The sequence below is a fragment of the Convolutriloba macropyga genome, chromosome 5 (genome assembly GCF_964194025.1).
Source record: "Convolutriloba macropyga chromosome 5, txConMacr16.3, whole genome shotgun sequence".
Classification (NCBI taxonomy): Eukaryota; Metazoa; Xenacoelomorpha; order Acoela; family Convolutidae; genus Convolutriloba; species Convolutriloba macropyga.
Window position 1 is genome coordinate 72,423,017 of NC_134472.1, and position 25,178 is coordinate 72,448,194.

The 25,178-nt window shown below is 35.1% G+C and overlaps 1 protein-coding gene across 2 annotated transcripts in view; it reads right to left on the reverse strand.

The window, feature by feature from the left end:
• Positions 1 to 923: 923 nt before the first annotated feature.
• The window catches only part of LOC142339619 (uncharacterized), a 62,748-nt gene continuing 38,493 nt past the window's right edge, over positions 924 to 25,178 (reverse strand). For both annotated transcript variants that reach the window (XM_075389789.1, XM_075389788.1), the window contains exons 8-15: positions 22,882 to 23,030; positions 22,010 to 22,172; positions 13,069 to 13,213; positions 11,617 to 11,922; positions 10,649 to 11,182; positions 4,878 to 5,083; positions 3,041 to 3,203; positions 924 to 2,352 (exon numbers count right to left, since the gene is read on the reverse strand). In XM_075389789.1, coding sequence (XP_075245904.1) covers positions 1,181 to 2,352; positions 3,041 to 3,203; positions 4,878 to 5,083; positions 10,649 to 11,182; positions 11,617 to 11,922; positions 13,069 to 13,213; positions 22,010 to 22,172; positions 22,882 to 23,030 — 2,838 coding nt within the window. In that variant the 3' untranslated portion in view covers positions 924 to 1,180. The remainder of the gene's footprint in view (positions 2,353 to 3,040; positions 3,204 to 4,877; positions 5,084 to 10,648; positions 11,183 to 11,616; positions 11,923 to 13,068; positions 13,214 to 22,009; positions 22,173 to 22,881; positions 23,031 to 25,178) is intronic.

Genomic DNA, 25,178 nt, shown 5'->3' on the forward strand with positions numbered 1-25,178 from the left:
AAGGCTTTCATTTTTTAGCGCTCAACAAAAAAAACCATTTGTTATTCAGTTACTGAACCAGCAATTTGAGAGATCGCCAAAAATTTAGGCAACACATGGGATTACACTAAGGGCTGACTATATTAAAGTTAATTTAATGGCAGTAGCCCCTGGCCATACGCGGGTTAAATTTTGGCTAGCCAGCTTACAGCAAGAAAAAAAATAAATCTTGGCTGCAAAACTGAATATCTTTGCTTTCGTTTTAGTTGTAGTGAGATTGTAATAGAAATAATAATATTAGTATTGTCGTAAATTTTTTTCAAATTTTCTAATAAAATGTTTTACTGTAATTGCAAATAAAAGGAAGGAAAACTTTGTCAATATTACAAAAATTACAAAATTACAGTGGCAATCGGTTAGCACAAAGTAGAGGTTGTCTAAATTCCAAAATGTTCCTCTTGATTATATCTTCATTGCCAAAAAGTTTTAGTAGATTACCACACGAGCCAACCGATCCTTAAAAATTTTTTCTAATGTATGCAGACTAGTTCTTAGTTTGCATGTTGTCTGAAATCGCACATTGAGCTTGATGAATAAAGCTAATAAAAATTTGGCGAGCCAAATCACAGCGGGAGAGAAAAGTAACTCAATGCTGCAAACAAAACAATGATCGTATTTCTAAACTTCTGAGGATCCAATCTGCTCCCCCCGTGTCTTTGGGTTGGCTTGAGTAGTAAAACTAGCAGCTTAACATTAGGGAGGCTAGCTTCAGGGGGTACGGGGGGGGTCTTCTTGAAGCCATTTTTCATTTGATCAATTTTTCAAACAAAAATTGATCAAACGAAAAATGGCTTCAAAAATACCAACAGGATCCAAATATTTATTTTCAAAAAATTCAGTTTGAGACGTTAGCCGAAATCTATTGCGAGCTCCCCAAAACAAAAGATGAACATAAAAATTTAATGGTTGAAATCTAAATTTAATGAAATGAAATTAATTTATCAGAACCTACTTGGAATTTTAAAATAATAATAAATATTTGTGCATACTAAACAAGTTTTTATCAATATTATGAGCACCGTTGTTTCCATATAATGGTAGATGCAAGTGTTTTACTGTACTTTAATTTTTTTTCGTTTTCATGAAAAGTTTCGTTTTCATGATAATTTTTGTCCTATGAATTTCTGAATGAGATTGTGATTTATTTGCCCTTTCTAGCTTTGCGGCGTCTTTTGGACGAATTATCATCAGAACTGGAAAACACGATGCTCCTTGTTTGCCAGTCTTCATCTTCGGCCGAAACCGAAACTGCGATTTGATCACCATTCAGATCTTTGTCCTCTTCAATTTCGGATTCTGTTTTCTTATCAGATCTCACGTGGCTTTCAGATTGTGGTTCATGAGTCTTCCCACCTTCGGATAATTGTTCTTGTGATTTGAACTCTTCGGATTTTTGTCCGGGATCAGCGGACGAGGGTTCGGGGCCTTCACTCGTACGCATTTCGGATTGCATTCTAGTCATTTCCTGAGTATACAGCAAGTTGTTGCTTTCTCTTTCATTTTGCAACGTTGGTTCCTGCAGCGTCGGATCTTGCAATTCTTCTTCTTCTTGATCTTCAAACTCCGATCTTGGATCTTCTTTTGGTTCTTGAGTTTGTTCCCCCTCTTCCTCTTTTTCTTCTTCCTCCTCCTCTTGAAGACTGCCACTGACCTCGCTGTGAGTTTGATTTGGTTTCGCTATTTGAAACGCATCTCGTGGCGTACTATGTTGACCTTTCGATGCTGCCGGCAAGGAATCGATGTCCGAGTCACGGCGCTTGGAACCTTCGAGGACAACATCCGATTCTTTGGTCTCTGATCCTTGCTCTCCGATTGTCTGTCCAACAGACTCTTTCGGGATATCTTGGTCATTGAGATCTCTTGACGTTCCAGGTTCCTGAGATCCTTGCGGTTCTTCAGAAATCTGTTCCCCCTCAGCTTCTGACTTCTTTAATAACTTTTCACGCTCTGTGTTTCTTAGTGAGCGAACTTTAACATTGCTTTTTTGATCATGCGACGAAGTAACCACGGTTGAACCCGGAGCATTTGGATCTACTGTTACTTTCTTATCGTCCTTGTTGTCAAATTTATACATGACGTCATTTATACTTCGCATTCGATCCTCTTCGTCCTCCTCGTCAGCGTTTTCGGGAACATCGTCAGGAGTGAGGTTGCTTCGCCAGTCGTCAGCTGAGGGTGTCCGGTTCCTGTCGTCGGATCCCTCACGTGACTTTGCGGATAAATTGACACTCTTTTCAGCCGATTGCAGTTCCTCGTTGTCTCTTGTCTTCTCAGATTTGGCAGTTAAGTGGTCCTGTTGGTCTGCTTCGGCTTCTGAAAAATTATGCACTATCAATGATTTATTTTTTGTTTTGCTGTGTACACACTATGTATTATTGGGTGATTTTGAAATAATTGCCAGAACCAAGATAATTTTTGTGTGTTTCAATGCTTTGAGAAGATGAACTTGAGCTGGAAAGTAAACAAGTAAACAAGTTAGTTCTCTTCAAGAATATCGTATCCGAAATTCTTGTTTTATTCTTTGGTTTGGAGCATTTTGGAGACAATTGAAACAGTAAGATTTTTCAGTCGTGACAATAAAATGTAAATCAATGAAGGAACAATTGAAGGATCAACTACAGCTCAATTTAAGTCAACAACTGTGTTTTCACTCTAATTACCTATTTGTTTTGTCGAGTTTATCCGTGAGTTTGACCTTGTCAAATATATGAATTAGTCTTAAGGGGATATTCGGGGTCTCTAAAATCTCAACTAGCTGAAACAAGTCAAACTTTATCAGTCAAACCTTGAACTTTTAAGAAAATGAGTTTGTTTTGTTTCAACGTTTTTCAAATTGGTGTTTTTCCATTTATATCTATAACTTAAAAACAGAAAAAACTCAATTTTTGAAGCTCAATTTTTTTGTGATATATATGCCAAATTGTTAAACTACCCTAATATCTCTCGTAGGTCTTAAAACATTAAACAAAATTCCATCCTTCAGGATTTGATTTTTTCTGACCTTCAGCTTCCATCTCTGCTCCGTCACCTTCTTCGACTCCATCAACAGTCTCTTCCATATTTTTGCTTCCCTTGCCCTTTTCCTCATTTTGTACATTGTGTGCTTTGTCGTATTCTTGCCCCCCTTCATAATCATATTCAGCTTCCTGATCATCCGCTGCCTCTTCCTTCAAATGGAAATGTTTCTTTCCTCAAAGTATCGAAAGCTGTCTTCAATTGTGGCTCATACTTTTTATTCTAGAAAATTCTAATGTAAAATTGTTTTGAGTTTGTTGATATGATTACTATTTTCTTTTAAAAAATAGAGGAAATGTGAGGGTTGTGATTTTACTTGATGATTTGCTATGTAATGACACGTGCTTCGTAACTGGGGGAGCATAACGTACTGGGGGGGGGGGTAATTATCTTAAAAGAAAACCATTTTTTTAAAAAGCACACGAAAATTCAAGTATTAAGTACGCATCTTCTCTACACTAAATTACACGATATATATCGTAAAATTTACCTATTTTTTACCTACTTTAGTGGACAGGGAGGAATTATATACTCAAATGGGTTTTTTTGTTCAGTTAATTTTGGCTGATCGATATATTCATTGCAGAGAGTTGCGAGTGGTCTCATTAGAAAGCACGTACATCCTAGAATATGGAATTAAAAATATTTTTTCTAATTTATTTTTTTCAGGGAGTTACCGAGGTTCAAATTTTTGGGAAAATACGACAGTTTTTATTCACAACCCACAATTTTTGCTAAATTTTAGCTCAATTTTTCTGATAAACTGTCAAATATGTTGAAATTTTTAACGGTAGAGTGTTATTGTTAACAATAGAGATTGAATAACGTTGCTGAATTGTTCGACTGTAGTTTTTCTAGCTAAAAACTTTTATCAAGTGGTGCAAAAAGTGCTTTTTTTGGTCTCTTTTAGTTTACTTTGCCAAAAGTAGAGCCCTAGAAACCGCTGACACAATCTGTGTGAACTCCAAAAGCGAGCTAGTTTAAATTAGGCGCCACCAAAAATTCTTCTGGAACTAATATATTGCCTCCTTTTTGCAAACTTAACTCAATAATTATACAAAACGCACTATTGTTGTTTTACTTTATTTTTGAAATATTTCACTTAAGAATTGGTCTAACGCGCAAATATTTGAAACAGGAACAATTGGACAGTTTGTTGCGTGCGCCGCAATTCAGGGCACGTTTGATTTGATCAGGGATTCTTACGATCAGAATTTTTTAACTTTTTTCGGCGCTGTTGTTGGTTTCAAAATATTTTGCTTTTATTTTTTTAGTGATAATTACTAGCAAAAGTTTTATTTCAGGGCTCCATTATTGACAGCTCCTATTTAGTTCAAAATAAGGTTGAAGGTAGATATAGTTTGTTTTCAAAGAAAACCTGCTGGTTTTTATGGCTTTGACGAAGAAACTTAAAAAACATTAACTGAATTCCTGTATTTTGCCTTCATTTGTTATTCTTTTTGCAGTCTGATTACTAATGTAAGCTATTAAAGAACCAAATGGCTTCTTGATGAGGTGTAAGTGAACCAATATAATGATTTCGGTTGTTATCTAATGAAAAATGTTTTTGAAATTTATCTTGTATTTAGTGTTCTTTTATAGTCTTATGAGTTAGTCTCACTAAAAGCAGGCGCATTTAGTTCGCTACGAAGTTGCGAGATAAACTGTATGTTTTTTAAGTTGAAAGCATATTTTGGCTATGAGTTTTCAAAATATTTGTTCGAAAAAAAAGACAACACATTTTCGAGTTTTGCCAATCTTTCTCTAGTGAACTACATTTTGCTCTTTATGACGGTTTTATTTGCCTCAAAGAACAGAAACAATTCCTCATAATCATCCTTCTGATAATAATAATCATCCATGTAATTGTCATCAGGTTGTTCCTGCTCCTCTGGACTCTTAGAATCCAGGGACTCAAAGTGTTCCGCCTCTTCCATGTCATCGCTCGCATACATCCCAGTCGGCATTCTTTCATTTCTGGCCAATTTCTCTTCCTCGGCTATCTGTTCTTCCTCCATCACTTCTTCGCCTATTATAAATTATACATAGTCATGTATATACCCATGAAAAGACTTTTGGTTGACTTTATCTGTGTACCTCGACTGTGCAATTGTAATCAATATATACCCTCCCCATACACATTTTGAAATTTTACATATGTCGAGGCCAGTAAATATCTCATAATTTATGACAAATTTTTTAGCAGCGGTTAGAAAACATTTTTTGGGGAAAATTTATAAGGAAATAAAATTGGAACGAAATTGATGCAGATATCCTTCGAAAATTGTATGTAAACGCCAGTGAACTGAAACTTGATACACCTTGATAAGACATGCATGATCTTGACACTTCCTGCAAAACTTGAAACATTTAGCCAAGATCTTCAAATCCCAACATTCCGACAATTCTTGATAATTCTTGACAATTCTTGGTAAATCGTGACAATTGTTGCGTATTCATATCAATTCGAGGTAAATCTTGTTCAAAGCTGCTTTTCATTTTTCACAACTTGGAATATCTTGCCATGTCAAAGTTATTCTTTCTTGGTTATCTTGCTAAGATCTTGTTTCTTGACAGCCATCTTTCAATTTCGTATAAATCTTGATATTTTCATGGTAAGTACCGTGTCAACATCATGGCAAGATTTAACAAGATTTAGTATGTTTCTTATCAAGGTCACCAAGTTTCAGTTCACTGGGATGATAAAAAAACGTCTGATAGTCGTGGTTACAAAACAAGTTGCTATATACTTCAACATAAATTGTTTTTTGAAGTTATCAAAAATGAATTGAGTTGTACGTAGCTCTTTGATACCATGATGCTAACCTAAAATGCGCTGTTGTGGGCTACAAAGAATCTATCACAATAAATGAATCCGGGCAAAAATGTTTTTTTAATATTATTATTTGTTTTCTTTAATTGCTCGGAAGACACATAGACCTTAATTATTTCACTTAGGCTTGCCAAATGCAAGCATGATAATTAAGTTGATTTCTTGTATACTCACGTACTTCAGGTTGGGTGATCACTTCCCTAGGAAGATTTTTGAGCTCTCAAAACTCATAGTTTATGCCAACAATTTCTAAGCAAGTATCAGAAAGCTGCGACGTTAAACACTTGTAACTTGTTTCCCATTAGTATTAATATAAATTATCATATCATTCCATTGACATAATTCAGAAGCAGATAAACTGGGGCATACATATTTGTTCTCTCAAGCCCAAAAACGAAATCGCCAGGGATTTTCTCCTGGAATCAATGATTTCTCCCAGCAGAACTGCAAATAAAAAAGTTCCGTTAAATAGATTGTTCTCATTATTGACAACTGACAAAAAACCGCTTTAGCCAAAACAAATTATTCGCTAATTTAACATTTAATCTAGATAATGGCATCGAGAACTTTTTGGAATCAAAACGTAAGCTGTGATGGAGTAACAGCTCAATTATGCGAAAACGGATTCGAACATGGATTGAACGTCCAATATTAATTGTACAAAACACCTAAGCGGAAATTAAAACAAAACTAGCAAGAGAAATGGTACGAAAGAGTTCCCATTGACGGAAGATTAACCGAATTCAAATACAATTTTTAACAGAATTAAGAATTTTTATAAGTTTAAGGTAGTTACATTTTGAAATATGTTTGTCTTAAAGTTTCTAGCATTAAAGTTAACCAGGAGGTTTTTTTTACTTACTTCAGATTAAAAAAAAAACAAAAATTGCCGTTTCCATACTATATTGGGAGCTGTAGATTCCTGAGGGTTGGGTGTTCTAACAGAAAAAAGTGCATACAAACTGTTATATCTGATCAATCTGCACTATTGTGAAATACACTTTAGTTTTGACACGTTGAGTTGGAGCAGGCTTGCCGGTAAAATTTAGTTGCTTTCCTTTATGCTTGCACAGGGTATACACTTATAGGTAACTTATCTGTTATTTGTGTTGCAAAAATTCGACTTTGATCTTTTTTGAGAACATTCTTGGCAGACAACCGGAAAGTAACCACCATTGATTTCCATGACCACGATTAGGGTTAAAAGAATAGGAAAAAAAACGAAAAAAAAAACGGATTTTTGTACAATACCATTTTTAAAGTGCGACCTAAATTGATGTCATCTCGTTGCTAGAAATACTTTTGTTTTTAGTGAGAAGGGCTAGTATCAGACCCGGTAAGCACTAGAGAATGCAACTAGGAACAAACTTAGAGTAGTGGGCATCAAAAGTTTGGCTTTAGAGTTTCACTCGGTTTCTGTTTTTGATTTGAATTTTCGATACTGACATTGTTGATTCTAGAATATTCGCTGAGCAACTCCTGTTTGAAAAAACTTTGAGCAGAGCGAGAAAAGAGTGAAACTCAAGAATTAAAAAAATCAAGCAAAATGTTGAACAGGCTGATAGTTAAGGAAAAGCAAAAACTTTGTTCCACAAATTAAAAAAAAATTGGAAGAAAGAGAAGTGCTGCCCCACAGTTCAGAAAAATTTCCTTGACTGAAAAACAATAGATCTCAAGGTGAAAAAAATTGTACTTGAAAGCTCAATAAGATGAAAAACTCCAGTGAAAAAAAAAAACAAAAAATTTTGAAAAAAAATAAAAGTCAAATTGACGCATGCGAACAAAAAACAACAATCGAGAATGCACTTTTTTCAAACAACGTTTTTTTATTGTTCTCAAATTTTGAGAGGGAAAACTTCACAATGCAAAGCTACTAACTTTTTGGCTCGAGTTCTTGTTTCAACTTGACCAAAATCACTAATACACAAAGGCAAAAACAAAAATGATCCGAAATAAGAAACTTAGCCGGAGCTCAAACTAAAATTTGACTCACACTATAAATAAAACTTGTACTTGATAATTTAAATAGGCTGTTTACTGCCTTAAGCTATACAATTTGAAGAATAAATGAGAGAAAGAAATAAGAAAACGGCAAAATCTAATATTTTCCACAAAATGTGAAGATTTTTTGCAGGACTGCCAATTTATATACTCAACAAATTTGTGATACAATTGAGTTGTTTCAATGTTGAAGTTTCAACCTGACACACGGAAGCAAACAATCAAATACTCAATACAATTTGTCAATTTTTTTGATACTCTCTACGAGTTGTTTTTCATTTCGACTGTTCTTCAGTGATTTATTTTCTGGTAATCTATTTAATCGGTCAGGAACTGCTTATGTGACTAAGGAACAATTATTCATCTGACGCCTCACAAAATAATTTAAACATAGACAAAACAAATCAAAAACGGCAATCGTTTAAATATGTTTTATTAAATTTATTAAGACTGGCCGATCAAACATTAAAGTGTCTCCTTTTAATGTTCCTCCGAGAAAAATAAAAATAAACAATTGAAAGCAAACAGCGGACTATTCTATTAAAACGCAAATGTGAAAAAAACAGGCAATTAGACAAAAGGCTTAAAATTGAACAAATTCAGTTAAGAGGGTTTGAAATACGTTTGATAGTCATAGCCCAAAAGGTTGGCAAAAACATGAACAGATCGCCAAAATTATCGCAAATTCTAATTGGACACAAAACGCGTCTGGGACGCAAAATTGTCGAAAATGATTAAAAATTGCATTTATAGGCCGAATGTATGCTTAGAATGGTCTAAACTGTTCCCATAAGTACAAATATTTGTTAATATATTCTAGAAGAACTATACCAAAAATTTAAGAACTAATGCTAAAAAACAAATTTTAAAAGGCTACACGTTATCAACAATGCCGCTCGTTCAGCGCATTTTATTGGCACTGACTTTTTCTCTTTCTTTGACAGATGATATGAACAAAAACACCAGCCTCTTTTCCATCTGCTCTCCATTTATGTTCAAAAAATCAAAAATTTTTGCACGTGCAGCATTCACTTTTTCATCTTGTTTCGGACATGGACCAATTGAAATCAGAGCATAGTGGGCAGATTGCCGGAAAATAGCTGCCGTTGACGCGCTAGGCTCATATGGGGTTGAAGCAGAAAACGAAAAATGAATAAATGGAAATTGACAGATTTTTTCCCCTATTTTTAAAAATTGTTCTAATGCGCTCTGCAGTTTCAATTAGATTGTAACAAAAACTCAGTTCAAATTTTAAACTGAAGGCTATTAAGCTTAATTTTGATGTGAGCTAGCAATCGCTCCAATGAACTTTGATAACCTAGCGCGCTACGACTTAATGACCGGGTTTCATCGTTTTATCCCGTTTCTTTTGATTTTGCTCTTTTGACATTGACAGTATTCACTAGATTGCGTAATTCAATTGGGTGACAGAATTTCATATTTATTCAATTGAAACATTGTGTGAAGTAAGTCAGAAGTCAAACGTGAATATCGTGACTTATGTAAAATGAAAAAGGCAATCAAAAGGTAAAGCGAATTAAAAACTTAGCAGAACAAGTCCTGACGTACAATTCAAACAATTTTCTATGACTTAACAAAAAACTAGACCTAAAACGGACTATGAGTGAATTGGCAATACCATTTCTAAAAAAATGAGATCGCAAATATTGAGAACAAAAACAAAAAAGCAATATCGAAATTCCTCATGTGAACAAAAAACCGCTAGCGAGAGATAGAAATTTTATTCAAACAAAAAAGGCTCAGAGTGAGCTGTGAATGATTGGAAAAACCATTTAGAAAAAAATCCGATCCAAAAAAATGAAAAAACCAGTAAAAATCAAAGTCAAATTGCCGCATGTGAACACAAAACCACAAGCGAGAAAGTAAATTTGTGTTCAAACGCCGTTTTCTCACTCTGCTTCAAAATTGGAGTGAAAATTGAATTGCTCGCTTTTTCGCTCAATTTTTTGTTTCGGTGTGACCAAAATCACTACTCCAATTTGACTTTAAATATCATGAAAATGTGTGAACAGATCTTTAAAAAACTCAGCAGGACAAGTTCTGATGTACAGTTCAAAAAAATTTCTTAGACTAAATAAAAAACTAGACCTAGAACGGACTATGATTGAAGTGGGAAAACCATGTCCAAAAAATCAGATAGAAAACAGAAAGTCAATGAAAAAATGCCGCATGTGAACAAAAAACCACAAGCGAGACGAGAAAGGGAAATTTGGTTCAAACAAAAAAAGGCCTAGAGTGAATTGTGAATGGAATGAGAAAACCATTTAGCAAAAAATCCGATCCAAAAAATTGAAAACCCAGCAAAAATTAAAATGAAATTGCCGCATGTGAACAGAAAACCACTAGCAAGAAAGCAAATTTTTGCTCAAACACTTTTTTCACTCTCTGCTTCAAAATTGGAGTGAAAATTGAATTGCTCGCTTTTTCGCTCCACTTACTGTTTCGACGTGACCATAATCACTACTCCAATTTGACTTTACAAATCATGAAAATGAGTGAACAGATCTTAAAAAAGACAGCGCCCCAGTCAATTTCAAATCTTTGAATTGTAATAAAAGGAGAGCGCCTAAATAATAGCCATTGAGAGCCCGACGGCGGCTATTAATCACCATAACTCCTCTTCAAGACGTAAAAATATGGCCGCTATAAGAGCTGACGCTATAATAAGGGCGGCTATTAAAATCAAACAAGCCTCATTAAGAGAGCAAATTTAAACAATAAGTGGCAAGAAAAACTCACCATCAGCAGGAACCCCGTCGTCCATGTATACATCTTCAGCTGCAGAAGAACCACCTCCACTTTTCGTAGACTTTTTTAGACTGACCTTTGACCCCTTGGACCTCAAGTCGTACCCACTTCCACTCCGGCCAGAACCCCCACCCATCTCAGATCTGACAACTGACTTGGTTCCGGCATTGGAGCTTACGTAAGACCTCGACGCTTGAGTTCCGGGTCCAGTTCTGCCACTTTGTCTGGTCACGTGGGAACTTACCACTGATTTGGTTCCCCCACGTGAAGTAACGTATGATCTGGAATCTTGACTTCCGTACCATGACGGAGGAGCTGAGATCTGGGTATCGAAATCACTGCCGGACATTCCACTCGCGGATTTTGTTTTCTTTGATCTTTTAGACCTCATTGACCGAGGTGTTGTTCCACCACCCCCGCGACCTTTTCTCGCTTTTCCACGACCTCGCCCCCTGGTGACCGGGCTTCGAGATTTGGTTGAAGGTTTCTTCTTACTCCGTCTCCATCGAGATGAAGAACCTGTACGTGTGGAATCATACTTCTATTAACTTTATAGTTTTTTTCAAAATTTCTATTGAGTGAAGTTAAGAAATTCGTAGCGACTTTCAGCATTATCAAATTCTATTTTTTTATTATCGTGTTGCACAGTCATACAACATCTGCAAAACTGAACGCCGGTATGCGTTATATATTTTGTTCTGATCGACGTAATTCGAAACAAAAAAAAGACAGTTATATGACATCATGTATCCATTTAATATCTTCATTTAAATTTAGTTTCAGTAACAATTTCAGAAATTACATTATTAAATGAACTCGTGTCCCAAATGAGGGCGAATAACTTTTGTCTCTGCAAAAATTGTACAATTTTTAGCATCGAGTGCTATTAAAAGCTGAACCCAGTATCTCAATAGAGTATGAAGGATCTCAAAATCAGAAAACATTAAACAATCCTGGAGACATTGACGACATCGCAGATGAAGTTCCGCCGCTGCTGACGTAGCTCGGGGCTGATTTATTCACTCTGCGCCCCCGTCGACCTCCCTTCGAGGTTCCTCGCGACGACACAGATAACGCTTGAGGTCCCATTTCAGTTTTGACCACACTGGGCGATTTTGACCTGTCATCCAGTAACTGGGGTTGCTGGCTTCCGGCAACACTTGTTGCTGGCGTTCGGGTGGAACTTTGGGGTTTTATTAAGCGACGACTTGGGTTCTTTGATGCTGTCCCGACCGACACAAGTTTGTCAATTTCGGCGAGGTACGCTAAAATGAAATTTTGCGAGATTCATTAAAAAAATTTGAGATCTGAGAACAATGTTCTGCAAATCGAAACCCAGGTTGAGGTGCCACCCGGAAGTGACCTCTGATCAGACCATCCCAGACCAAAATATCCTCTGATCAGACTAAAGTGCGCTCGAACCAAATCCCAGACCCTGTAATTTTGGTCTGGGAACACATCATGTGCGTTGGACTTGGTCTGATCAGAGGTCACTTCCGGATGGCACCTCAACCTGGGTAGGCAACTCTCATTTTGGTCGGAAAATTTTTCTGTATAAGGTTGAATTGTATATGTGACGCAATTACGCTCAAAACTGAACTCGAAATAAGTTTTTATTAATAGTGGCATTAGTTTTTTCACCACTTTTATTGAAGTTAACATAGGAACAAATTTTGTAAAGTCCGGACGCTGGAATAGAATCAAAAATTCAAAAAAGGCTTCTTTTATTTGTTTTTTTTCGACTAGATTATCTTTAATTATTGAAAACTATCGTCCAAATTAATCGCCCAAAAATCTTGTTTAGAAACCGAAAGTGGCAACAAAATTAAGTTCGCTAAATTATGTTCTGAATTCTGAATGTCAATATGGTCTATACTTATAATTAAAAACAAATTTGATAGAAAACTTAATTAATAAGACTTAGTTTTCGTTTCTACTCTAAGACTCTTTTTATTATAATATTTGGAGTTGTCTTATGTCAAGATTTTGTGTCTCGTTTCACATGCCTCTCTCTAAGTTGTTTTTCATTCATTTCTTGTTCGAGTTCTGACAGATCTTCTGTAAATAAAATTAAGCTGTTAATTTAAAAAGTAACCAAAAGCTTTTTTACAGAATGATACGGGACTAACTAAGTTGCAATTCAGAAGGTCACGATAAGATAAAATTTTGGTTAAATTGAATTCAATTTAATCGCTCCTGCACACAAACTTCCATCTTCAACTCTACGTAATAGCTCAGCTTTCTCTTTGTGAGTGTGTATCGGAGGGGGGGGGGGGGCACTGAAATTTGAGATGGGTGGGGCTTATTTCATAGTTACACCATTTAATCAGTGTCCAATTATGTTGCGAGCCACACCTAATTCAATTTATTTTCAAATATTTAAACTGACTGTCAATATATGGCCTGCATACCTGTGATCTTTCTATCGATGGCATCGAACTCCCCCTCTTGGTCGTCTATATCTTTGATTGCATTTTGGGCTGTCTCTAGGGCACCCCTCGCCTTTTCCATATGATTGCCCATTTGGAAGTACACTTCACCCATCACAAAGTTACCCTATCCATTGAAAAACAACATAATACATGATATTTCAAATTTTGAACAATCTTATTTGCAATTCATCAACCTGTAGAGTGTTATACTTTATAGAAAAAACTTCGTCTTTTGACCCTTATTTAGAGAATTGCAATAATTTAAAATTGAAAATATCTTAATTTTCGACCAATTTTGCATAATTTATTTAGCACTATCAGCGCTTCGTGTACAGATAGATTCTTGTCTCTTAAACATTGAATACTTTTTGCTTACATCATTTTGATGCAATTTCAAAACTGTTAGCAATTCTTTAAGACGTTGTTTTCAAATTTGTTAGAAATTCGGTTTAGCGACTTTCAGATTTTTGAGATGCTTTGTTACCGTTTGCTGAATTTTGGAAAAAAACTGAGGTTCATAAAGATTTTCCAGCAAAACTTGCTGATAAAAAGTTGTTCAGCAAATTCGTACACTCCCAACGAGATTTTTTTATAACTAAAAAAGGTACTCAACTGAAACTCTTCCCAAATATGAGTACGGAAGAGTTACTTTAACTCTGGCACTAATTAAATCTGAGAATTCTGAAGATTTAATGACAATTGATTTTGTTTATGTTTATTTTGGTGCAAGGACTATTCGCCAATAGGGAGTTTAGCCGACGGGGAGAAAATGAGAACCCTGGGCCACACGATACAGACCACAGCCAGAAATTGGGCAAGAGCGAACAGACCCAGAGAATGGGCTAGAACTTGAAACAAGATCCTGGGCCAGACTTAGCATTATATGGTTAACCAGGGCCAGACCGAACACACATTGGCAACCGTGAGTTAGAGTGAACAGACCCAGGCTGAACCCCGGACCAGAACGACTTAAATATGTAGAATCACAATATCAATTATACGTTTAAATTTTAGTCCCAGAGAAAAAACCTTTAACGAAAAACGGTCAAATTCAGGAACACAGCAACATTCAAAATTCAAAAATTGGTGTTTGCTTAATTGTGTAACCAGTTATTAGTAGTTGCTTAACATCAGCTGCTGCCTACACAATGGTTATCTCAGCACTTATATATTTGCTTTTGCAGAGGACTGGCTAATTTATTGGACTGGCTTTCTGGTCTCTGATACCTCCAAATTTAGACGCTGATTAGTGCTAATTCTCATAGTATTATAATGATGTTTTAAAAACTAATTTTTTTCATAGCCCTACAAAAATTGGTATGGAGAGGCTTAACCAACCATGCATTACTGATATAAAACATTTCTTTATTCCGATGATACAAAAATAATAGGACAGATTTCAGAACGTGAAGATCTTCAGTTTGATAAAAATAGAGGCTTCGAATGGTCTGGTGCAAACAAACTAAATTTCAATTTTGACAAATTCAGCATTCTCGAGTTCTCATACAAAAATAAATATGATTCGTCCACAAAGTTATTTGCGAAAGGCACTGTCATCAAAAACGAAAAACAAAAACCTCGGTTTAATTTTTACGTCCAGCACGACTTGGAATTGTCACCTCGAAATAGTCATAAAAAAGGATTTCAAAAACTGAATCATTTAAGAAGTGTTATACCCTGCACCACAAAGGAAACTGTCAAATGCCCATTGGTGAAGACATATATATTCTCTGCGGTCTTTTATCCGTCAAATGTCAGGAACCCAGGACCACAATATCTTCAACGCTTGGAAACACTGCAAAGATCATGTTTAAAATGGATAACTAGCCGTTCGGTTTTGGGTGACAAAGAATACGTTGAGAGCCTATTTCGAAATCGCCTGTTGCCAGTCAGTTATTTTCAAGTTCTTAACAACCTAATCCTGCTTAACACAATTTTAGTGGGCTTAACTTCCATGAATGCCTCAGACCACTGGCCAATTACTTTTGGTTGTCCAAAGACCAGATCAAGTGAAAATTTTTAAATTGAAGCCTGAAAAACATTTAGGAAACGTTCTGAATATAATTAATTTAATAGAGTGGCCCGATTCAATAATTGTTTGTCTCACCTTAACAGTTTTTTCACAACTTCTATTGAAGTTGACATAGAGACAATTTTTGAAAAGTCGGACGCAGGGATAGAATCCAAAAGGCAAAAAAGCTTTTATTTGTTTTTTGTACTAGATTATCTTTCATTAATGAAAACTATCGTCCAAATTAATCACCCAAAAAGCTTGTTTAGAAACTGAAAGTGGCAACAAAAATAAGTTCGCTACATTATGTTCTGGAGTGTGAATGTCAATATGCTCTATACTTATAAATAAAAACAAATTTGATAGAAAACTTAATTAATGAGACTTAGTTCTCAGTTCTACTCTAAGACTCTTTTTTTTTATAATATTTGGAGTTGCTTTGTCTCAAGATTTTGTGTCTTGTTTCACTTGCCTCTCTCTAAGTTGTTTTTTTGTTTTTCATTCATTTCTTGTTCGAGTACTGACAGATCTTCTGCAAATAAAATTAAGCTGTTATTATAAAAAAAGACCCAAAAATGTCTTACAAAATGATACGGAACTAAACAAGTTGCTATTCACAAGTTCACGATAAGATAAAATTTTGATTAAATGGAAATTTTTGTCACTTCTTAACAAACTTCAAACTTCAACTCTACGTAATAGCTTAGCTTTGTCTCTTTGTTTTTGTGAGATTATGTCTGTCTGCTTGTCTATCGGATGGAGGGTGGGGAGTAATGAAAATTGAGGTGGCTGGGGCTTATTTCATAGTAAGCATTTAATCAGTGTCAAATTATGTTGCGTGCCACACTTAATTCAATTTTTTTCATATATTTAAACTGACTGTCAATATGACCTGCATACCTGCGATCTTTTTATCAATGGCATCGAACTCCCCTCCTAGTCGTCTATATCTTTAATTGCATTCTGGGCTGTCTCCAGGGCACTCTTCGCCCTTTCCAACTGATTGCCCATTTGGAAGTACACTTCTCCCATCACAAAGTTACCCTATCCATTGAAAAACGTAATCCAAGATATTTCAAATTTGGAACAACCTTATTAGCAATTCATCAACATGTAGGGTGTTATACTTTATGGAAAAAACTTCGTCTTTTGACACTTATTTAGAGAATTTTAAAATTTAAAAAATCTTAATTTTCGACCAATTTTGCATAATTTATTTGGCACTTTCAGCCTTTAAGTATTATAATGCTTTGCAATACTGCAATGTCTAAGGACAAAACTTGATAAAAAGTTGTTCAGCACAAAATATTACACTCCCACCGAGATTATTTTATAACTAAAAAAGTTACTCAACTAAAACTTCTCCCAAATAAGAGTCGGAAGAGTTACTTTAACTCTGGCACTAATTAAATCTGAGAATTCTGAAGACTTAATGACAATTGATTTTGTTTATGTTTATTTTGGTGCAAGGACTATTCGACGATAGGGAGTTTAGCCGACGGGGAGAAAATGAGAACCCTGGGCCACACGATACAGACCACAGCCAGACCTTGGGCAAGAGCGAACAGACTCAGAGAATGGGCTAGAACTTAAAACAAGATCCTGGGCCAGACTTAGCATTATTTGGTTAACCAGGGCCAGACCGAACACACATTGGCAATCGTGAGTTAGAGTGAACAGACCCAGGCTGAACTCCGGACCAGAACGACTTAAATATGTAGAATCACAATATCAATTATACGTTTAAATTTTAGTCCCAGAGAAAAAACCTTTAACAAAAAACGGTCAAATCCAGGAACACAGCAACATTCAAAATTCAAAAATTGATGTTTGCTTAATTGCGTAACCAGTTATTAGTAGTTGCTTAACATCAGCTGCTGCCTACACAATGGTTATCTCAGAACTTATATATTTGCTTTTGCAGAGGACTGACTAATTTATTGGACTGGCTTTCTTGTCTCTGATACCTCCAAACTTAAGACGATGATTAGTGCTAATTCTCATAGTATTATAATGATGTTTTAAAAATTAATTTTTTCATAGCCATACAAGAATGGGTATGGGCTCTAACAAACAAACTTAAGACTGAACAGACCCAATTCAAGTATGAGCTAGACGAAGCGGCGCAACCAAAATGCTGTCCAGATTACGAGCTCGGTCGCACTTGACACCTGCCCGTAACTCAAGTCCGTCTGGCCCATACCTGTCTTGTGTCGAGCACATATTCATGAATAATATTGCGTAATTCAGAGAATTTCAGATTCAAAATCTGAAAAATATTGAATTAGAGCATGATTAATAGAAGAATGAGAGTCTGAATTAGACTATTTAAGTTAAAATGTGACCTGAAGCAGACACTGAACCAACCATGCAGTACTGATATAAAACATTTCTTCATTCCGATGATACAAAAATAATAGGACCGATTTCAGAACATGAAGATCTTCAGTTTGATATAAATAGAGGTTTCGAATGGTCTGGTGCAAACAAACTAAATTTCGATTTTGACAAATTCAGCATTCTCGAGTTCTCATACAAAAATAAATATGATTCGTCCGCAAAGTTATTTGCGAAAGGCATTGTCATCAAGAACGAAAAACAAATTAAAGACCTCGTTTTATTTTTTACGTCCAGCATGACTTGGAATTGTCACCTCGAAATAGTCATAAAAAAAGATTTCAAGAACTGAATCATTTAAGAAGAGTTATACCCTGCACCACAAAAGAAACAGTCGAATGCATATTAGTGAAGACATATAAATTCTCTGCGGTCTTCTATGCGTCAAATGTCCGGAACCCAGGACCACAATAACTTCAACGCTTGGAAACACTGCAAAGATCATGTTTAAAATGGATAACTTGCCGTTCGGATTTGGGTGACAAAGAAAACGTTGAGAGCCTAATTCGAAATCGCCTGTTGCCAGTCAGTTATTTTCAAGTTCTTAACAACCTAATCCTGCGTAACACGATTTTAGTGAGCTTATCTTCCATGAATGCCTCAGACCACTGGCCAATTACTTTTTGTTGTCCAAAGACCAGATCAAGTGAAAATTGTTAAATTGAAGCCAGAAAAACATTTAGGAAACGTTCTGAACATAATTAATTTAATAGAGTGGCCCGATACAATAATTGTTTGTCTCAACTTAACAGTTTTTTCACAACTTTTATTGAAGTTAACATAGAGACAAATTTTGTAAAGTCCGGACGCAGGGATAGAATCCAAAAGGCAGAAAAGCTTTTATTTGTATTTTTTACTAGATTATCTTTAATTAATGAAAACTATCGTCCAAATCAATCACCCAAATAGCTTATTTAGAAACTGAAAGTGGCAACAAACTTAAGTTCGCTAAATTATGTTCTGGAGTGTGAATGTCAATATGCTCTATACTTATAATTAAAAACAAATTTGATAGAAAACTTAATTAATAAGACTTATTTCTCGTTTCTACTCTAAGACTCTTTTTTTATAATATTTGGAATTGCTTTATGTCAAGATTTTGTGTCTCGTTTCACTTGCCTCTCTCTAAGTTGTTTTTCATTCATTTCTTGTTCGAGTTCTGAGAGATCTTCTGCAAATAAGATTAAGCTGTTATTATGAAAAAAGAACCAAAAATTTCTTTCAAAACGATACAGAACTAAACAAGTCGCCATTCATAAGTGCACGATAAGAAAAAATTTTCAATAAAGTGAAATTTTTGTCACTCCTTAACAAACTTCAAACTTCAACTCTATGTAATAGCTTAGCTTTGTCTATTTGTTTTTATGAGTTTATGTCTCTGTGCGTGTCTATCGGATGGGGGTGGGGGGTAATGAAAGTTGAGGTGGCTGGGGCTTATTTCATAGTTACAGCATTTAATCAGTGTCAAATTATGTTGCGTGCCACACCTAATTCAATTTTCTTCAAATATTTAAACTGACTGTCAATATGACCTGCACACCTGCGATCTTTTTATCAATGGTATCGAACTCCCCTCCTGGTCGTCTATATCTTTAATTGCATTCTGTTCTGGGCTGTCTCCAGGGCACTCTTCGCCCTTTCCAACTGATTGCCCATTTGGAAGTACACTTCTCCCATCACAAAGTTACCCTATCCATTGAAAAACAACATAATCCATGATATTTCAAATTTGGAACATTCTTATTAGCAATTCATCAACATGTAGGGTGTTATACTTTATGGAAAAAACTTCGTCTTTTGACCCTTATTTAGAGAATTTTAAAATGGAAAAAGTCTTAATTTTCGACCAATTTTGCATAATTTTTTTAGCACTTTCAGCGCTTCATGTACATATTCTTATTTCTTATACTTTGAATACTTTTTGCTTACATCATTTTCGTGACATTTCAATATTGTTAGCAATTCTTTACGACGTTGTTTTCAAAATTGTTAGAAATTCGGTTTAGCGACCTTCAGATTTGTGAGATGCTGAATTTTGTTACCGTTTGCTGAATTTTGTGGAAAAAACCTGAGGTTCATAAAGATTTTCCAGCAAAACTATTAATTGGTAAGCCTTTAAGTATTATAATGCTTTGCAGTACTGCAATGGATCAGGACAAAACTTACTGATAAAAGGTTGTTCAGCAAAAATTAGTACACTCCCACCGAGATTATTTTATAACTAAAAAAGTTACTCAACTAAAACTTTTCCCAAATAAGAGTACGGAAGAGTTACTTTAACTCGGTCACTAACAAAATCTGAGAATTTCGAAGATTTAATGGCAATTGATTCTCTGTTTATGTTTATTTTGTTGCTAGGAACATTTGCCGAAAATGATGTTAGCCGACAAGGAGAAAATGAGAACCCTGGGCCACACGAAACAGACCACAGCCAGATCTTGGGCAGGAGCGAACAGACCCGGAGAATGGTCTAGAACTTAAAACAAGATCCTGGGCCAGACTTAGCATTATTTGGTTCACCAGGGCCAGACCGAACACAAATTGGCAACCGTGAGTTAGAGTGAACAGACCCAGGCTGAACACCGGACCAGAACAACTTAAATATGTAGAATCACAATATCAAATATACGTTTAAATTTTAATCCCAGAGAAAAAACCTTTAACAAAAAACGGTCAAATCCAGGAACACAGCGACATTCAAAATTCAAAAATTGGTGTTTGCTTAATTGTGTAACCAGTTATTAGTAGTTGCTTAACATCAGCTGCTGCCTACACAATGGTTATCTCAGCACTTATGTATTTGCTTTTGCAGAGGACTGACTAATTTATTGGACTGGCTTTCTGGTCTCTGATACCTCCAAACTTAGACGATGATTAGTGCTAATTCTCATAGTATTATAATGATGTTTTAAAAATTAGTTTTTTCATAGCCATACAAGAATGGGTATGGGCTCTAACAAACAAACTTAAGACTGAACAAACCCGATTCAAGTATGGGCTAGACGAAGCGGCGCAACCGAAATGTTGTCCAGATTACGAGCTCAGTCGCACTTGACACCTGCCCGTAACTCAAGTCCGTCTGGCCCATACCTGTCTTGTGTCGAGCACATATTCATGAATAATATTGCGTAATTCAGAGAATTTCAGATTCAAAATCTGAAAAATATTGAATTAGAGCACGATTAATAGAATAATGAGAGTCTGAATTAGACTATTTAAGTTAAAATGTGACCTGAAGCAGACACTGAACCAACCATGCAGTACTGATATAAAACATTTCTTTATTCCGATGATACAAAAATAATAGGACCGATTTCAGAACGTGAAGATCTTCAGTTTGATATAAATAGAGATTTCGAATGGTCTGGTGCAAACAAACTAAATTTCAATTTTGACAAATTCAGCATTCTCGAGTTCTCATACAAAAATAAATATGATTCGTCCGCAAAGTTATTTGCGAAAGGCATTGTCATCAAGAACGAAAAACAAATTAAAGACCTCGTTTTATTTTTTACGTCCAGCATGACTTGGAATTGTCACCTCGAAATAGTCATAAAAAAAGATTTCAAGAACTGAATCATTTAAGAAGAGTTATACCCTGCACCACAAAAGAAACAGTCAAATGCATATTGGTGAAGACATATAAATTCTCTGCGGTCTTCTATGCGTCAAATGTCAGGAACCCAGGACCACAATAACTTCAACGCTTGGAAACACTGCAAAGATCATGTTTAAAATGGATAACTTGCCGTTCCGTTTTGGTTGACAAAGAAAACGTTGAGAGCCTAATTCGAAATCGCCTGTTGCCAGTCAGTTATTTTCAAGTTCTTAACGACCTAATCCTGCTTAACACGGTTTTAGTGAGCTTAACTTCCATGAATGCCTCAGACCACTGGCCAATTACTTTTGGTTGTCCAAAGACCAGATCAAGTGAAAATTTTTAAATTGAAGCCAGAAAAACATTTAGGAAACGTTCTGAATATAATTAATTTAATAGAGTGGCCCGCTTCAATAATTGTTTGTCTCAACTTAACAGTTTTTCTAACTATTCACCACACAAAAATCCATGTAAGTTTCGAAGAGAAGTAAAGAGCTTTTTGGAAGTGGAGGCAGTGAAAAGATTCAAATATAAAAGTTACCCTTCAGGATGGAAAGTTTTCGAGAAACTTTAATTACTGAAACTTGATTTCTCCCCTAATCTGGGGACTACCAAGCTGGTTGTAACCATGTTTGGTTGAATTCATTATTTTTATTTTCATTATAACGTTGTGAAATTCCTTCTGATGCAATACTGAGTTTGAGTCGAATTAGGCGGTAAGAAACATCAGTAAACAACAAAAGGCAATTTTTCTAATTTTGATTTAAAAACAGCTCAACTAGTTATCGAAAATTCTTCAAACTAAACACCGCGTGTTCGTGGGAGTATGTTAACAGCAAAGTAATAATCTCCATTTTGCCACTAATAAGAGTTTTTAGACATGAACTTTTTTCAAAGGTTTTTTATCATGGTACCTGGATGATCCAGGCGTCTTCCTGGCATGCCTCTGCAAACTGCACACATGCATCGGAGTGTTCCAGTGCCTTTTCCATCTGCTTCTCCTGCAGATAAGTTCTCGCCAGTTCATGGTGCAGCCAGGCCAAGTCAGCTTCCACCCCTGGATCTCCCGGGTTTTTCCTGGTTAGAAAATAAATAGCAGAACGAGGAACAAAATTAAATCTGGACAAATTCGTATAGTAAATTTTCGCGTGGTAAAAATGTCCAGTATACACAAGGATTTGTTGCATTTTTAAATAAAGACAATTTCTCAACATTTTCAACATAGGTCGAGAAATTGTCTGAAAAATATGTAAGATATGAGCTGAGTTTTCGAAAATTTCAGCGCAAACATCTTAAATAATAGTACGCTGAAATGCACCAAAACATTTTATGAAATACGCTGAAAATAATTTTCAAAAGGTTGAGCTAATTTCTCTGATACTGTTCTCGCGATGACAAAACGTTTCTTTAACAAAACGTTTTTATTAATTAAAGATATTCATTAAAATGGTAAGAAATGAGAGGAATTCAGGAAAAGCGGTTATTTACGAAATCTGCGGCAATTTGATTGCATTTCTTACAAAATCTCAGCGCATAAAAATTTCAGCGCATACAATTGCTTTTACAAAATAATGCTCTGAAACGGTGCTGACTCAGGAATTTCACCTATAGGCTCTTCATTGATGTTTTTTCTCTCAAAAATGCATCTTTTTCTAGTACTTTTCTTTACTTACCTCAGCAGCAAACAAAACGTTGACCGTTTATGTTTGTAATCTAGTTAAACAAGTTTCTAAAAACTCTTGGGACTTTCTTTGCACTTTTAACCTCTAGTTCAGGATAACAGTACCTGTATTTGTCCTCTGTGAGTTTCATTCTCTGCATGAGAGTGTCGAGTGCCTTTTGGAAGTCTTTGCTCGCAATGTAGTTAGAGGTCAAATTGTCAAGAGACCTGTACTTTCCATCCTCAACATTGTGATCAAATGACAGCTTCTTGTCCTATGTGCGAACAGATACAGAAATTATATCTAGTCTACTACTCTAATAATGTATTTTGTGTGTGTGTGTGATGTGTGTGTGTGGGTGTGTGTGTGTGTGTGGGGGGGGGGGGGGGGGGGTCAGCAATCACATTAATGACTATATGTCCAGCTTCGTATTAGAGTTGAGCTAAAGTCTTCCATTGAGAGCCAGCGCTCCTGCCATTAGATTTAAAATACTATAGCGCTAATTTTCCGAAAACGGCTTTGTAAAACTTATAAGCCGATCAATTTTTGTCGATTGAAATACTTATCGTAGAGTTGTGAGTGGTATCACTAGAAATCCCGTCAAGCGTGGAATATAGAAATAAAACGTTTTGACTTTTTCGGAAGTCATCGAGGTTTAAATCTTTGTGAACATTTCACACTTTTCAGACAGTTTTGTTCATACTTTATGTGGCCATTTAAAACAATTTTGTTAATTTTTGCTTATTTTATATGAATTCATACAATTTTCTAGAACGAAACAGATCTGGAATTGAATATACATTTTTCGGTTTAGTAAGCGATTATTTTCTTTCACGCAAACCATTTGAATTTTTTCGCAATTTTCTGGTGATTTTCCGGCAAAGTACACCAACGCCGAAACGTATGCTTGAATGGTTCACAGATATTTTTGAGTTTTGAAGAAAGTTTTCTCATTAAAAGTTTTAGCAATTTTGCCCATTTAATGTTCTTTGTATTGTTACTAGTTCTCAATACAGACAACTTCGCACTAAAAATCAAATAGGGCTCAAATGAATTTATACAATATTTTCAATTAATAGTTTATGGAAATAATTATGTTAAAAAAATTTTTTCATAAGAATTTTGTAACGTTTGAGTTCTCTCAATATTTGCTGTTTTTTATTCAGACATTTTGGTCCCTATATTCAAAAATCACACTCAATGACTGCAAACGTGCCATTTACGATACTATTAAATGTTCAATCTCAGTTGGAAACAATTTTAAGACTCTGGCGCCATTTTTCTTCAAACAAAATATGCAAAACTTAGTTTTCACTGTTTTTCTTCTCATTGTTTGTTCATATTTTTGTCGTGCACTTTTATTTCCTCATCTAAAAACTTCTGTTATAAATAACGAACAAAAGGTCAGTTTGATTTTAGTTTTCAATTTAAAGATAATGGTAAATTTGTATGTGAAGTTAATTAAATGGCCTTACCAAAATTCGGTTTTGAGATTGATTAATTTTGGTTTCTCTACGTTCTCTAACAACTGAAACTTTTACTGCCAAATTCAATTGGCATTCTCATGATGTTTAAATGCAGTTCTTTAAGTGGATTTTCGTATTCAAAATGCTGATAGCTTATTTGTTTTAATTTTTTTCCTAAGAAATCCATAGGTTTTTGAAAAGCGTTTGCCTCTTTTTATTGTCATTTTTGTCAAGTTATAAAATAACTTCCTCAACAGAAGTCTAAGCTGCTTCCTTCTGAAATACATGTGCATGCATTTGTGTAACGTTTTTTCTGGTTTTTTTACTCAAATTTGCTTAAATATTAAAGGTGAATTTCTGGTGATTTCTTAAAAAATTATTGTTTTTTTATCATTTGAATCATAGTCTCAATGTACACAAACACAAATCTAATCCACCATCTGTTAGACAAAAATATTTCGTGATTCCATTTTTGAGCTGTTTTCATTTACCAAAAGACAATTTATTATGGATCAGTATTTTAATTTTTTTTACACAGGCCTCAAATTTGCACTTAATTATATTCATTGGTTTAAATGTTATTACTTTCTCTCTGAAAAAACTTAAGGAATTAGTGAATTAATGTCATCGGTTTTATAACAATTTTAGTACGAATCGGTCAACCTTTTGCATAAAAAAATCGTTTTTTTGTCAACTTTGACGACTAAGTTTTCAAAAAAGGCTTGACTTTTCGTAAAATTTTTTTATTGTCCTTTCTTTATTTATTACAGTTTCCAGAAAACCAACGCGTGTTGAAGACTTCCAAAGTTTGAATTTTGTTTTGCAGCGTGTGGTAGAATTTTTTTTTCTCGGAAAAAGGGATCTGCGTTCTTAGCAATTTTCTGTTTTATATGATTTATAAAGGTTGGTTTATATGATTTGAAAACCTATTTGTTAGATCAATCATTTGTTAAGTT